This window comes from Eleutherodactylus coqui, chromosome 1, assembly GCF_035609145.1.
Source record: "Eleutherodactylus coqui strain aEleCoq1 chromosome 1, aEleCoq1.hap1, whole genome shotgun sequence".
Lineage (NCBI taxonomy): Eukaryota > Metazoa > Chordata > Amphibia > Anura > Eleutherodactylidae > Eleutherodactylus > Eleutherodactylus coqui.
Window position 1 is genome coordinate 464,656,382 of NC_089837.1, and position 11,559 is coordinate 464,667,940.

The 11,559-nt window shown below is 42.4% G+C and overlaps 1 protein-coding gene across 4 annotated transcripts in view; it reads left to right on the forward strand.

Moving 5' to 3' along the window:
- ENDOU (endonuclease, poly(U) specific) overlaps positions 1-11,279 on the forward strand; it is a 32,850-nt gene extending 21,571 nt beyond the window's left edge. For all 4 annotated transcript variants that reach the window (XM_066584312.1, XM_066584314.1, XM_066584313.1 and 1 more), the window contains 6 exons: positions 1,105-1,249; positions 2,565-2,764; positions 4,947-5,060; positions 6,012-6,118; positions 6,831-6,973; positions 8,082-11,279. In XM_066584312.1, coding sequence (XP_066440409.1) covers positions 1,105-1,249; positions 2,565-2,764; positions 4,947-5,060; positions 6,012-6,118; positions 6,831-6,973; positions 8,082-8,193 — 821 coding nt within the window. In that variant the 3' untranslated portion in view covers positions 8,194-11,279. The remainder of the gene's footprint in view (positions 1-1,104; positions 1,250-2,564; positions 2,765-4,946; positions 5,061-6,011; positions 6,119-6,830; positions 6,974-8,081) is intronic.
- Positions 11,280-11,559: the final 280 nt, after the last annotated feature.

Sequence of the window (11,559 nt, forward strand, 5' to 3'; positions counted from 1 at the left end):
CCACATGTAGAATTCATTTCTGATTTGTGAATAGCCCTCAATGTGCACACATTCTAAACTCATCTGGGACAGTATTACCTTATATACATATTTCCTAGTAAATTGTCCCATTTAAGGGAGTTTTCCAGGCAAAATACTATTGATGACCTATCCTCAGCATAGGTCATCAATAGTTGATCGGCAGGTTCTGCCGCTTGGGATCCTGGCCAATCAGCTGAGCAGAAGCCCAATGTGGTGGCCATTGCACACGGGTCAGAGTGAAAGCTGTTGCTCAGATGCTGGTGTAGTGACCAACACTAGTATCTGCAGGCACAGTTTTCATTGAAATCAATGGTATAATAGTATTTTGCCTGGAAAAAAACCCCTTTAAGTACTTTATTATTTTTCACATTGAGAAGTCATCCTTTTTACCTTGCAGGGGCACTCTGACTAAAACATGGTTTTTTTTACACCCCTCACTTCATTGCCTGTCACACTATGGATGTCTCCTATGTATATTACAGTCACTTCTGTGCAGCCTCCATTCTGATGCTTATCAGGCACCATCTTGATGTTGCTTTCACTTTCACATCAATCCCATGATGCTTCAGGACAGCATTACATGATCAGCTACAGCCTGTACCATCTCTGCAACACTGCTATTACCATCTGTATTCTGTATCCACCTAAATAAGCTACAGACCATAAGTATATAGTCAGGAGAATGAGCTGTGATCTCCTTTATTATAACTGTATGACAGGAGCTGTGTGATCATTATCAGTAGCTGTGATAGGAGTGTCTGTGCCCCCCTCTGTGGTATGGTCCATGTAATAGTATCACACAGATCAAGAAACTCATTAGTTTCAGACAGCATAACCCCAAGTAAATCTCAGCTAGTTGAAATTGACATCACATGACCATCTGAGGAAAAATAGGCCAGGAGTTCCAGACAGAAAGGAATAACTAGCTACGGTAACACTACTCTAGCTCACTGATATATACATCTAAGGTGTTTAGACAGCTTTAGAGCCTCTCAACAGCTGTTGACTCAAGTGGCAGATAAAGTTCTATAAAATGATCAGCATGCTTACAGATATTTTACATTAGTTATTTTTTCTTTATAGGAGCTACTATCAGCAGCGATGAGCTGAAAACTTTGTCTGAGATCTTATACCAGTCAGACGTCAACAAAGCAGTCGAATCAGATATTAAACTGAACAAACAGGAAAAGTCGGAAAACAAGCGAAAACAAGATCTGTCTGAGGATCCGTAAGTTCTGGCACAGGTTTTCCTGTCATTATCACAGCAGTTGGGGAGTAATCCAGGGGTTTTCAGAAGGATTGTGAGGGCGATATTGAGCCGTGAATCACAGCCTGATATCGCCCTCGCCGATGTGAAAGAGCCTTAGGAATGGGTAAAAATAATATTCTTCACATTTAAAATAAAATAGTGATAATTACATTCTCAGGGCAAAAAACGCACAGGCATATGCAGAGCTATGATCGCCGCTACAGAGCGTAGTAGCACGTGAATTGTGTTTTTTTTTTTTCCGGGCCATTCAAACTCCGCACCATGGTGCGAAAGGTTAAAAAAAAAAGTGGGAGGATAGGTCCTGCCCTATCTTTCTCACATGTAATATTAACTACGTGTGAGAAAGATAGGGTAAGTCCTTTCTTTTCTTGCCCGCACTATTAATGGACAAAAATCGAAATCAATAGTTTTGTTTCGTCCCAATTAGATTAGAAGCCGCAAAAAGAGATATCAAACTACCGGTTTTCCCCCAAAACGAGCGCTGTGATTGGATCGACCACTAGCCAATCAGAGCTGGTGCTGGATCATGACATCACTGAATGGCTGTGATTGGTTCATCGAGCGCCGGTGCTGATTGGCTGGCGCTCGACCCAATCACCCTCTCTTTTGGGGCAAAAATTAATATAAGACAGTGTCTTATGTTCAGGGGAAACACGGTAGTTGTCTTATTATCATGTGATGATAATGATATTGTGTGCACAAAATTTAAATCTGTTGATTCTGAGGGCTTTTTCAGACGGATGTATTTGCACGCATTTTTGTGCACATAAAATATATGCATGCAAAAAAATAGGACCTGCTCTATCTTTTTTTGCGTATTTGTGCAACAAAGGTCCCATCGAAGTCCATATGGAAGGTGCACAAACACGCATTTCCGTGAAAGAAAGAATACATCTGGACCTCATGAGGCTAAATAGTCCTTTAAATCACAGCAGGGGTGTGTGGCACGTGCATGTGAACAGGCCCTGCGTGTGCAAAAGTACAGTACTATGTTCCAACACGCGCACAAATCTACCTCATTCACGGCGCAAACGCATTTGTGCATAAGATCATCTGAATAAACCCTGACTCAGGAGTAAAACACTTACCAAAATAATGGATAGAAGTAAACCCAACCTGACAGGGCTCTCGCCTAATATGTACCAACGCCTTTTATAGGCTATTGGGCTCCATGATGGTACTTGTGCAATTGCTACCACTGTACCACAATCCCCTAATGTGTGGCAAGAGTGATCGTTGATGATACATAAGATGGACTCTTTCATTTTAACAGGTTATACGAGTATGTGAATGAAGACCTGTTTAAAAAGCCAACCTATAAGGCATTTATCGCTCTGCTGGACAATTACGACAGAAAGACTGGAACAGATGAGACCGCCACAAAAGGGGAACTTGAGGAGCAGAAGATGTTCTTGCAGGAAATCATGAAAACAAAAATTATGAAGGAACTTTTTAAGTTTTTCCACAATAAAGGTAAATTCCCATGTTTTAAATATTTCTAGGGAAATTTCACAGTAATAAAAAGTGTTAATTTTTGTAAGATTAATATATTTATATTGAAAAAGGAGTATTCAGAAAATGAAAGAAATTGGAATGATTTAACTGCTGGCATCTGGAGGGATTCAACTCTGGCGCCTTTTTTTGACAGCTATAGGCCGCCTGCAGACAGGCGGGTCAGATCCGGCGGCGAGAATTCTGGCCGCGGGACCCAACCCAATCGCCTACAGGGACCAGCGCGTACTCACCCGCGCCCGCCGGCTCCGGCTGCTTGATGTGCCGGCTTGCCGGGCAGCCGAAGCATGCGCAGACCGAAGCTGGCGGCGGGTGAGAGACATTTCTGTGCGAGGCTCTGCGAGCCCCGCACAGAAATAGAGCATGCCACGATTTGTTTGCCGCGCGATATTTCGCACGGCCAAATCGCGGCCGTCTTCATAGGATTGCGTTTGTTAACGCAATCCTATGCAGGCTTCCAGCAGCGGAAATTCCACGGGAAATCCCGCCGTGGAATTACCGCTCGTGTGCAGGGGGCCTTAATGTCCCTTGTTTATTGAACCCTTTATAAGACTGATAAGTTCATCTCACCTCAGTGAAAGTTCAACATTATGGAAGCAATTCTATAAAACTGTATACAGTGTCAGTTCTTTAATCAGGCATCCAATAATCCATACATTCCGTACTGTATGATACTCTTGAATTTCAAGAATGAATCAGACTTTTCTGATTAAAAAAAAAATAGTGACATATTTTGTATTAGAATTTCATTTTGAACTGTTTTCCTTGGAGCCAATATTCCCTCTAAGCCTTTGTAGCTAGTAGTGAGCATAGTAGTCATGGACCGGGGAACTTTTTCTGGGCGACTTAAAATAACAGTGAAAAAATATTTCCTTATAGCACCAAATAATTTTCCAAGTTTATCTAGGGTAATTTATAGGTTTATAGTAATATCCCTGAGTCCTAGGGCAGAGAAGGGGTAATGTCTGCAACTTTGGTGATCTAGGCTATTGAAGGGGTTACTGTCAGGATCCTGGATGGTCTAGCTTAGAGAAAGGGGCTATTAGCATCCCTGATTGTCTAGGTAATATAGAGAGATAAATATACCATTCCCTGTAGTCTAGGGTGGTTAAAGGGTTAATGTTTTTATGACTAATGGTGAACAGGTTAAATCATCCCTTTAGATCTAGGGATATGGAAGGGTTGATTTCTGCATCTGTGGTGGTCTAAATGTAGAGAAAGGGGCTAATGTTATTATCTTTAATTGTCTGGGGTACAAAAAAGGTTAATGCCAAATCATTGTGTATTAGGGCATAGAAAAGGCTAATGTTAAAATCCCTGGTGGTCTAGGATAGAGAAAAGGTTAATGTCAAAATTTAGGATGGTTTAGGTCAGAGTTTGGGTGAATGCCAGTATCCATGGTGGTCTAGGATAGAAAAAAATGATGAACGTCTAAATCCTTGGTAGTCTAGGAAAGTGTAGGGGTCAATTTTTTATACTTAGTCCAATGGGTTAGGATCTCTCCAGTCTTAGTATCAGAAGACTGGGCACTGATTGTTCAGCTTCCTACTCTCTCCGTGCATTGAACATAAAGATGAGTGCAAGGAAGGGGTAAAGAGGACTGTGCAGCTATAACTCTATGCCCAAAGAGCTCTCTCTATGACTGGGCTAATGTAACACGAACGCTCAGGGAATTTGGGTAGGAGCACCCTTTTCCTGAGTAAGGGGGTTTCTTTAAAGAGTTTATGCCACATCCAAAAAACATATACATTTGGTATCACCGTAGTCGTACCGACCCATAGAACACAGTTCATGCATCCTTTTGTACTACACTGTGAACACTGTAAAAACGACGCAATTGCATCTTTTCATTTCTCCCCACTTAAACTAATTTTTCCATACATTATATGGTATATCAAATGGTACCATTAAAAATACAACTCGCCCAGCAAAAAAAAACAGCCCTCATATGTCATTTGAAAAATAAAAAATGTATGGCTCTTGGAAGGGGGAGATGAAAAAATCAAAATAAAAAAATGAAGGGTACAGTTCTTGGAATTCGTTACCTATACAAATAAGTTTTGTATACCTGTCCAAAAAGTTTTGAATATTTTATATATTTTATTTGACATATAGCTACTTATATACCTTGTGATACCTTTAGGTCTGTACGAAAATGAACAGCAGTTTGTTGATGACGTGCAGAAAATGTGGTTTGGACTTTACTCTCGGTCCTCGGGGGAAAAAGACTCAAGTGGCTTTGAACATGTGTTTGTGGGTACGTATGCTTCATTACCAGCTCTGTCTTATAAGAGAAGGAACATGTATACTGTATATACTGTACATAGTGTATAGGGGGTAAGGATATGTAGAGACATTCAGTGATACGGTTCCCATATGAAAGCAAAGTAATGTTGATCTCCAACAACAGAAATGGTGTCTCTTGAGTCTTTAGTTATCGTTCACTGTTCTTTTTAGGGATTGACTCAAGACAACAGCGTCCATAAAAACAGCCACCGCCATGATCAGATTATCGCAAATCTAGTATTATATGGCACAGAGGCGAATGTAGGATTCTGTAAAGAGGGAACAGCCATGAATATGAACATACACAAAAACACACATATACAACCTGTGACACACACATGCCCACGGATCAGTTTTGAGTTCAGGTTAACACTTGCAATATATATAATTGAGGCCTTATTCACATGATTGTACATACGCAGCTAATTTAGCCGTGTCCAAAAATTGCGACCATCTGAAGCACTGGTTTCCAATGTATTCATTCAGATAAGAGATTTTTAGGTGCATAAGAACATTGCGCCGGGAATAATAGGACATCCGTGACTGAAGACGGCGACTGATTTTATATGGCGTGTGAAAAGATAGGTATTGTCCTATGTTTTCCGGAGATATGCTGGAAGCTCCCATAGACTTCTATGGGAGCTGAAAAAAAGGGAGGGGGAGGGAGTTTTCTGGCGTCTAACGCTGGGAAAAGCTTACAGCTGGCTCTAGTTAGGCCAAGACTGTCACCTGTGTGAATAAGCCTTTAAAGAGATTGTCTGAGATAAGAAAATAAGGTTTGCTGGTTTTCCTAAAGAAGCGATAGTCTTGTCCATGTACTGTGTGTAGTATAGAAGTACTATAGGCACATTGTTGCCATAATATAATATTACATAAAAACTTATAAATAAAATAAACATGCTTTGATTTTTTTTTGACACAGGTGAAGTGAAGAAAGGCAAAGTATCTGGCTTCCACAGTTGGATCCGGTTCTATCTCTTAGAAAGGAAAGGACTGGTCGATTACTGCAGTCATAACTATGATGGTCCGGTGAGTTCTATCCCTACACTGATTTATATATGTGGTCCAGGAAAGGGAATACTAATATAGTCCTAGTAGGATAAACACAAGACAAGAGATACCGATCATCCATCCCGGGAGGGCATGTAATTGGGCACTTGGGCTGACATTGTAAAGGAACGGCCACTGGCATCGAGAATCTATTGTGTTTGCTCCGACAATTATAAGATACATTTCAGCTTGTGCTTCCAGTCCATCGTGTGGATGTCTTACTCAGACGATGGTTGTATTCTGTTCACACAAAGAACCCGCAGCCTTCTTCACAATGCCTAATGACATTAACCATTACAAATTCTTCACACCGCAGACATCCATGAGAATGGCAGCAGAGCAAACAGGACAATTGAATTTAGTCCCGAATGTTGGGAACGCAATTTAATTATGAACCATCAGCAACTTGCCTTGTTGACACTTCAGATAATGTTACTTGGGAGGACAAATTAGGTTACGTTGACTATGTTCATAAGACAATACTCTTGGCCAGCTGCAGGTGGCTGAAATGGGGGTCATCAAAGAAATCCTCCCCCTTCTGTATCCCTCCGTGGTCGGCCACCAGTCTTTCATTCAATATATATTTAACCCATGTGATCCAAGAGGGTCAAGTTTGATTGATTGGCTTCTACCTTTTAGTGCAAGCAAGAAGTTCTAGGAAAATAACCAATAAGTTGTTTTATCTTGACAGTGGACATCTTACCCCGATGTGCTGGGGAAGCAATTCATGTGGGATGGCTTCAACAAACAAGTTGGCAGTCAGATAATTGGCTCAAGTCCTGAATTTGACTTTTCATTATATACTCTGTGCTTCGTCAGCCGCCCTGGTAAAACGTAAGTCTTGTTTTAAATGTTCCAGCTATGTTTATATGGCCTCAAGCACAATGCCATACACTGGTGCAACTATAGGGAATGCGGGGATGCGGTTGCACCCGGGCCCAGGAGCCTAAGGGGGCCTATAAGGCCTCTCTTCATCATATAGGGAGCCCCACTGGCATAACTATAGCGGATGCACCCGGGCCGAGGGGACTTAGGGGGCCCATAAGGTCTCTCTTCTCTATATAGGGACCCAGTACTATGACTAAAGCATTATAGTTGAGAGCCCTGTTACAGGTTTTGCATTGGGGCCCAGGAACTTCAAGTTACGCCTCTGCGTTAAGGGTTAAGAGAAGTTGGGGGGCCCAAGATAAACTTTTGCACCCAGGCCCATGATCCTTTAGCTACGCCCCTGATGCCATAGTATGGTTTTGTACAACCTTCATGTTTTATGGTGCCATATTAGCCACCAAGAGGATTTGCTGTAAGCATTTATTAATAGGATTTCATACTAAATCAAACAGAGAAATTGTGAAATACTCAATCAGATGCAATAGTATGAAGCAGTTCTCCTATAGAAGAATAGAGTAATATCACAATGTCATGAGGAGCTCTATATGAGAGCACATCAAGTACCTATGGCTCTGTGGCACCAAGCCGCAAGAACAATTTTCTATTTACCTTTTGGTTTGCTGTTGGGTCAATGGTGTTTTTTCAAAAAGCTTGAATACTCTAGTTATGACATTTTTTTCAAAAATGTATGTGTAAAGGAAACCCATAGGTAGAAGGCTATTCACAATTCGTTTTTTGGGGGCCACGTTATTCTTTACAGCACAGATGCCAGAAGTGAACACAAAGCTGCTCAAACCGAGAGTTTATTGGTCTCCAGTTGGGCAATAGAAGCTTATGATTTCATTCCAGGGTTTTCGGGGATTCAGATGTAACTCTGGACAGCACCTGGAAGCGTAATAAAAAATGAAATATGGATGGCCTCTAACCTATGTGATTTTTGTGCCGCTTAGTTATTTGCAGTTTGACATTTTTTTGAAAAAGGAAAATGTTTTTAAGATAGAACACAACATAAGAAAGACCTGAAACAACTAACATTTCTTCATCTCATCTGCAGATGTACTGTCAGCATTGGAGGACATGACATGGCTATACAAACGTATGAATGGACCAAGAACTTCTATGACAATAACAAGAAGTACATTGCTACAGCCTATCCTATATCTTAGAATGGCCAATTACAATCTTACAACTTTTCCCCCTTCCCCAATTTTATGGTTAGAGCTTTTAATTTATCAATTCTTTATAGGACAAAAAACATGAAAAATATTCCCTGGTACCTTAAAGGGTTGTTACCATCTTGGCTTCTCATGGCTGAGATGGGAAAACCCAGCCCTCTGTTTCAGTTCCCCTGTCGGAAGCAGAGGAGCTCTTTAGCTCAGCGCTGTTTCCCTACTTCTAATTGAAACAGTGTAGCACAGCGCTCTCATTAATTTCAATGAAACCTATGGAAATAGCACTGGGCTGAAGCGCTCACCTGTTCTTGATGTTACCGGACGGGTGGCCAATAACTGTAACAGTGGTTTCCAATCTCGACTATGAAAAGCTGAGATGGGAATACCCTTTTATAGGAACATTCCTAGTAAAACTGGTACACTGAGTTATGCCTATTGGAGGATGTGAGGGGTGCATGACTCAGGGATCCGAGAAATAGAAATAATGCCCCTGCCTTTTAGCCCTGGGTTAGGCATAAGTTAGTGTAGTAGTTTTACTAGGACTGTTCCTTAAAGGGGTTGTGCTAACATGTACAACCTTTTTCAGATTGCAGGTCCCAGGATGATCACCCTGGGTTTCACTTCCAGCAGCCCTGGCAGACAGCTGTTTTTACAAGGGAAAGCTGTGGCCAGCAAGATATTTTTTCTTCAGCGGTCACTGCAGGGAAAATGTAGTATTACAAGATGGAAATGAATAGCCAACCTGTAATTAAAGGGACCACACATGTCTGCCCTGATGGACAGGGGCACCCCCACCATGAGATGACCTGTGACTGCTGCGTCAGGCAGCAGTCTGCAAAATCTCAAAGGGGTGGCGAGCTGCTGCCTGGCTGGTACTTATTTTTTTACTGGCCATATCAATGGCCGGTAAAAAATAATTGCCACCTGTGAGATAGCCGTGAAGCAACCCAACAAGCATTTAAGTCACTTCGTCTGTAGCTCAAGACCGGTGGCAGAAGGGGGTCACCACTGGTGTAATCAGACCTCTGAACTCTCCTCGGACATATGCATTTCTCCAGACAGACACCAGCCTGTAGTCAGCTCAAATGCCGGATGGGGATGTCCCAATCTGACCCCAACGATAGAACTGCAGACCAATTGAGTTAAATGGTTATCGTGTTGCTGCTCAGCTGGGGGTCACTATTACTACTGCGGCTACTAAATGGAGTCACTATTACTACTGGAGCCACTATGGGGGACACTATTAATACTGGGCCCACTGTTACTATTGGGGCCCTAATGGGGGGGGGGGAATTATTACTACTAGGGCCACTAATGAGGGTCACTATTACTACTGGGGCCATAATGGAGGGCACTAATACTACTAGGGCTACTATGGGGGATACAGTTACTACTGGGGCCACTATGGGGAGACATTGTTTCTACTAGGGCCACTATGGGAGACACTATTACTATAGGGACCACTATGGGGATCACTATTACTACTGGGCCACTAATGGGGCTAGTATTACTACTGAAGCCACTAACTGTATCACAATTACTATTGGGACTGCTAAGGGGGAGGCTTATTATCAGGGGCACTATAACTTTGTCACTTCAGACAAGCCTTGGTTTAAATATGTGTCAGGTATCTCGTGTACTGATGCTCCCAATACCTGTAAAATAAGTAGGGTTTTGTGCGAGTGGGGGCATTTACCACTTCACCTCAGGCAGCAGAAAGGCTTTCGGCACCCCTGGATATGGAAGCTGCTCAGCAATGAAATGAGGTGATACAATGAAATGAGTCATAGAAGATCAGTCTTCAGAAATCCACAAATCACAGGCACCGACCTCCTTAGCTCCAGCCTACCACACAACAGTCCCAGCAGTTCTCAGCTCCTCTGCTGTACCTGTCTGCACTGCTCTCCAGATGCTGTTTTCTTTGCAGTCTCTCCTCTCAGGATTTCTCTCCATTCTCTACAGAAGTGAATCCCAAACATATTACTGTTGGTGAACTCCTGGAAAATATTTTCACTCTTAGGGAACCCCTAATGCCACCATTCTTGCCTCAAAGAAGCCTGGCGTGCGGGCAGGTAATGCATGGAATTATAGGCTGAAGTATAATCATATGAATAAATAAAGCAGTTTTCACATCTGCATCGGAGCCGGAGGTTTCGTCGCAGATCCGTCTGAGAATACCGGAAGAAAAAGCATTGCATGCAGCACTTTTTCTTCCATCCCAAATCTGGCTAGCTGGGCGGAAACTGAACGGACCCCATTATAGTCAATGGGGTCTGTCTGACATATTGGCAGGAATATCTGACCAGATTCCCCTGTCCCCCTGGCACATCTTCCAACTCCGACACTTCCTTACATCCCTACCTAACACGTCAGACTTTTCATGGTCAAAAACTCTGCAGTGCAGAAGGCCCTCCCGGTACACCCTCTCACGTATCTACAAAATTCTGATCTCCCAATGCGAAGCGCCAGATCCCATCTACCCCCAGAGTTGGGAAATAGACTTGTACAGCCACTTACATTAGAACAGAAAGAAATATACAACCTCACTCACACATCTTTCATCTGTAGATGGTACAGGGTGCCCTCCCAATAATATAAGGTGCGCTCCCGCTTGCATAAAATGATACCCTCCATGTCTCCACTATGATGGAGATGTGGGTTGGAGCAGGGTACCTTACTCCATATATTCTGGGAGGGTCCAGTGTTGGCGGTTTGTGGTCGGAGGTTTGGCGTATTACATCTAAATTTACTGACCTTGTCCTTCCCAAATCACCCGCATTCTTTCTTCTGCATCTCAGTGATATCCCAATATCTGTATCCCACTGGTTAACGCAGCAAGAAGCTGTATTCCGAAAGAATGGGGTCAAACCTCCGCGCCCTTAATTTCGTTGGGGTTCAACACAATCCAGGAGATTATAGAGATGGAGGATCATATTGCATGTATTAAAGAAACACAGGCAAAATTCTCCAAAATATGTTCTTATTGGATGGAATTCCAAAACTCCCCAGAATTTAGAACCTTGCTCAACCGCTAACCCCGATACAATTCAGCTTATCTCTCCCTCCAATTCACCTAAATATTAAAAGATTCTCTCCTCTTCCCCTTTCTCCTTTCCTGCCGTTCCCCTTCCCATACTACCATCCTCCTTTTTGTAGGCCATTTCCACATTAAGTTTAAAGTTCTTGGTTGTTCATACATGGTTTGACATAACAGAAGTCCACGTAAATAAGATTTACTACAGCGCTTTGTCACATAGACTTCTGGATGTGCATTCAGAGCACTTAATGTTGTGTAAATCCATGTAATATTGTTAGAATGTGCAACCGAAGTGGTTACAAGGAAAAAAGCACCTTGCTGAC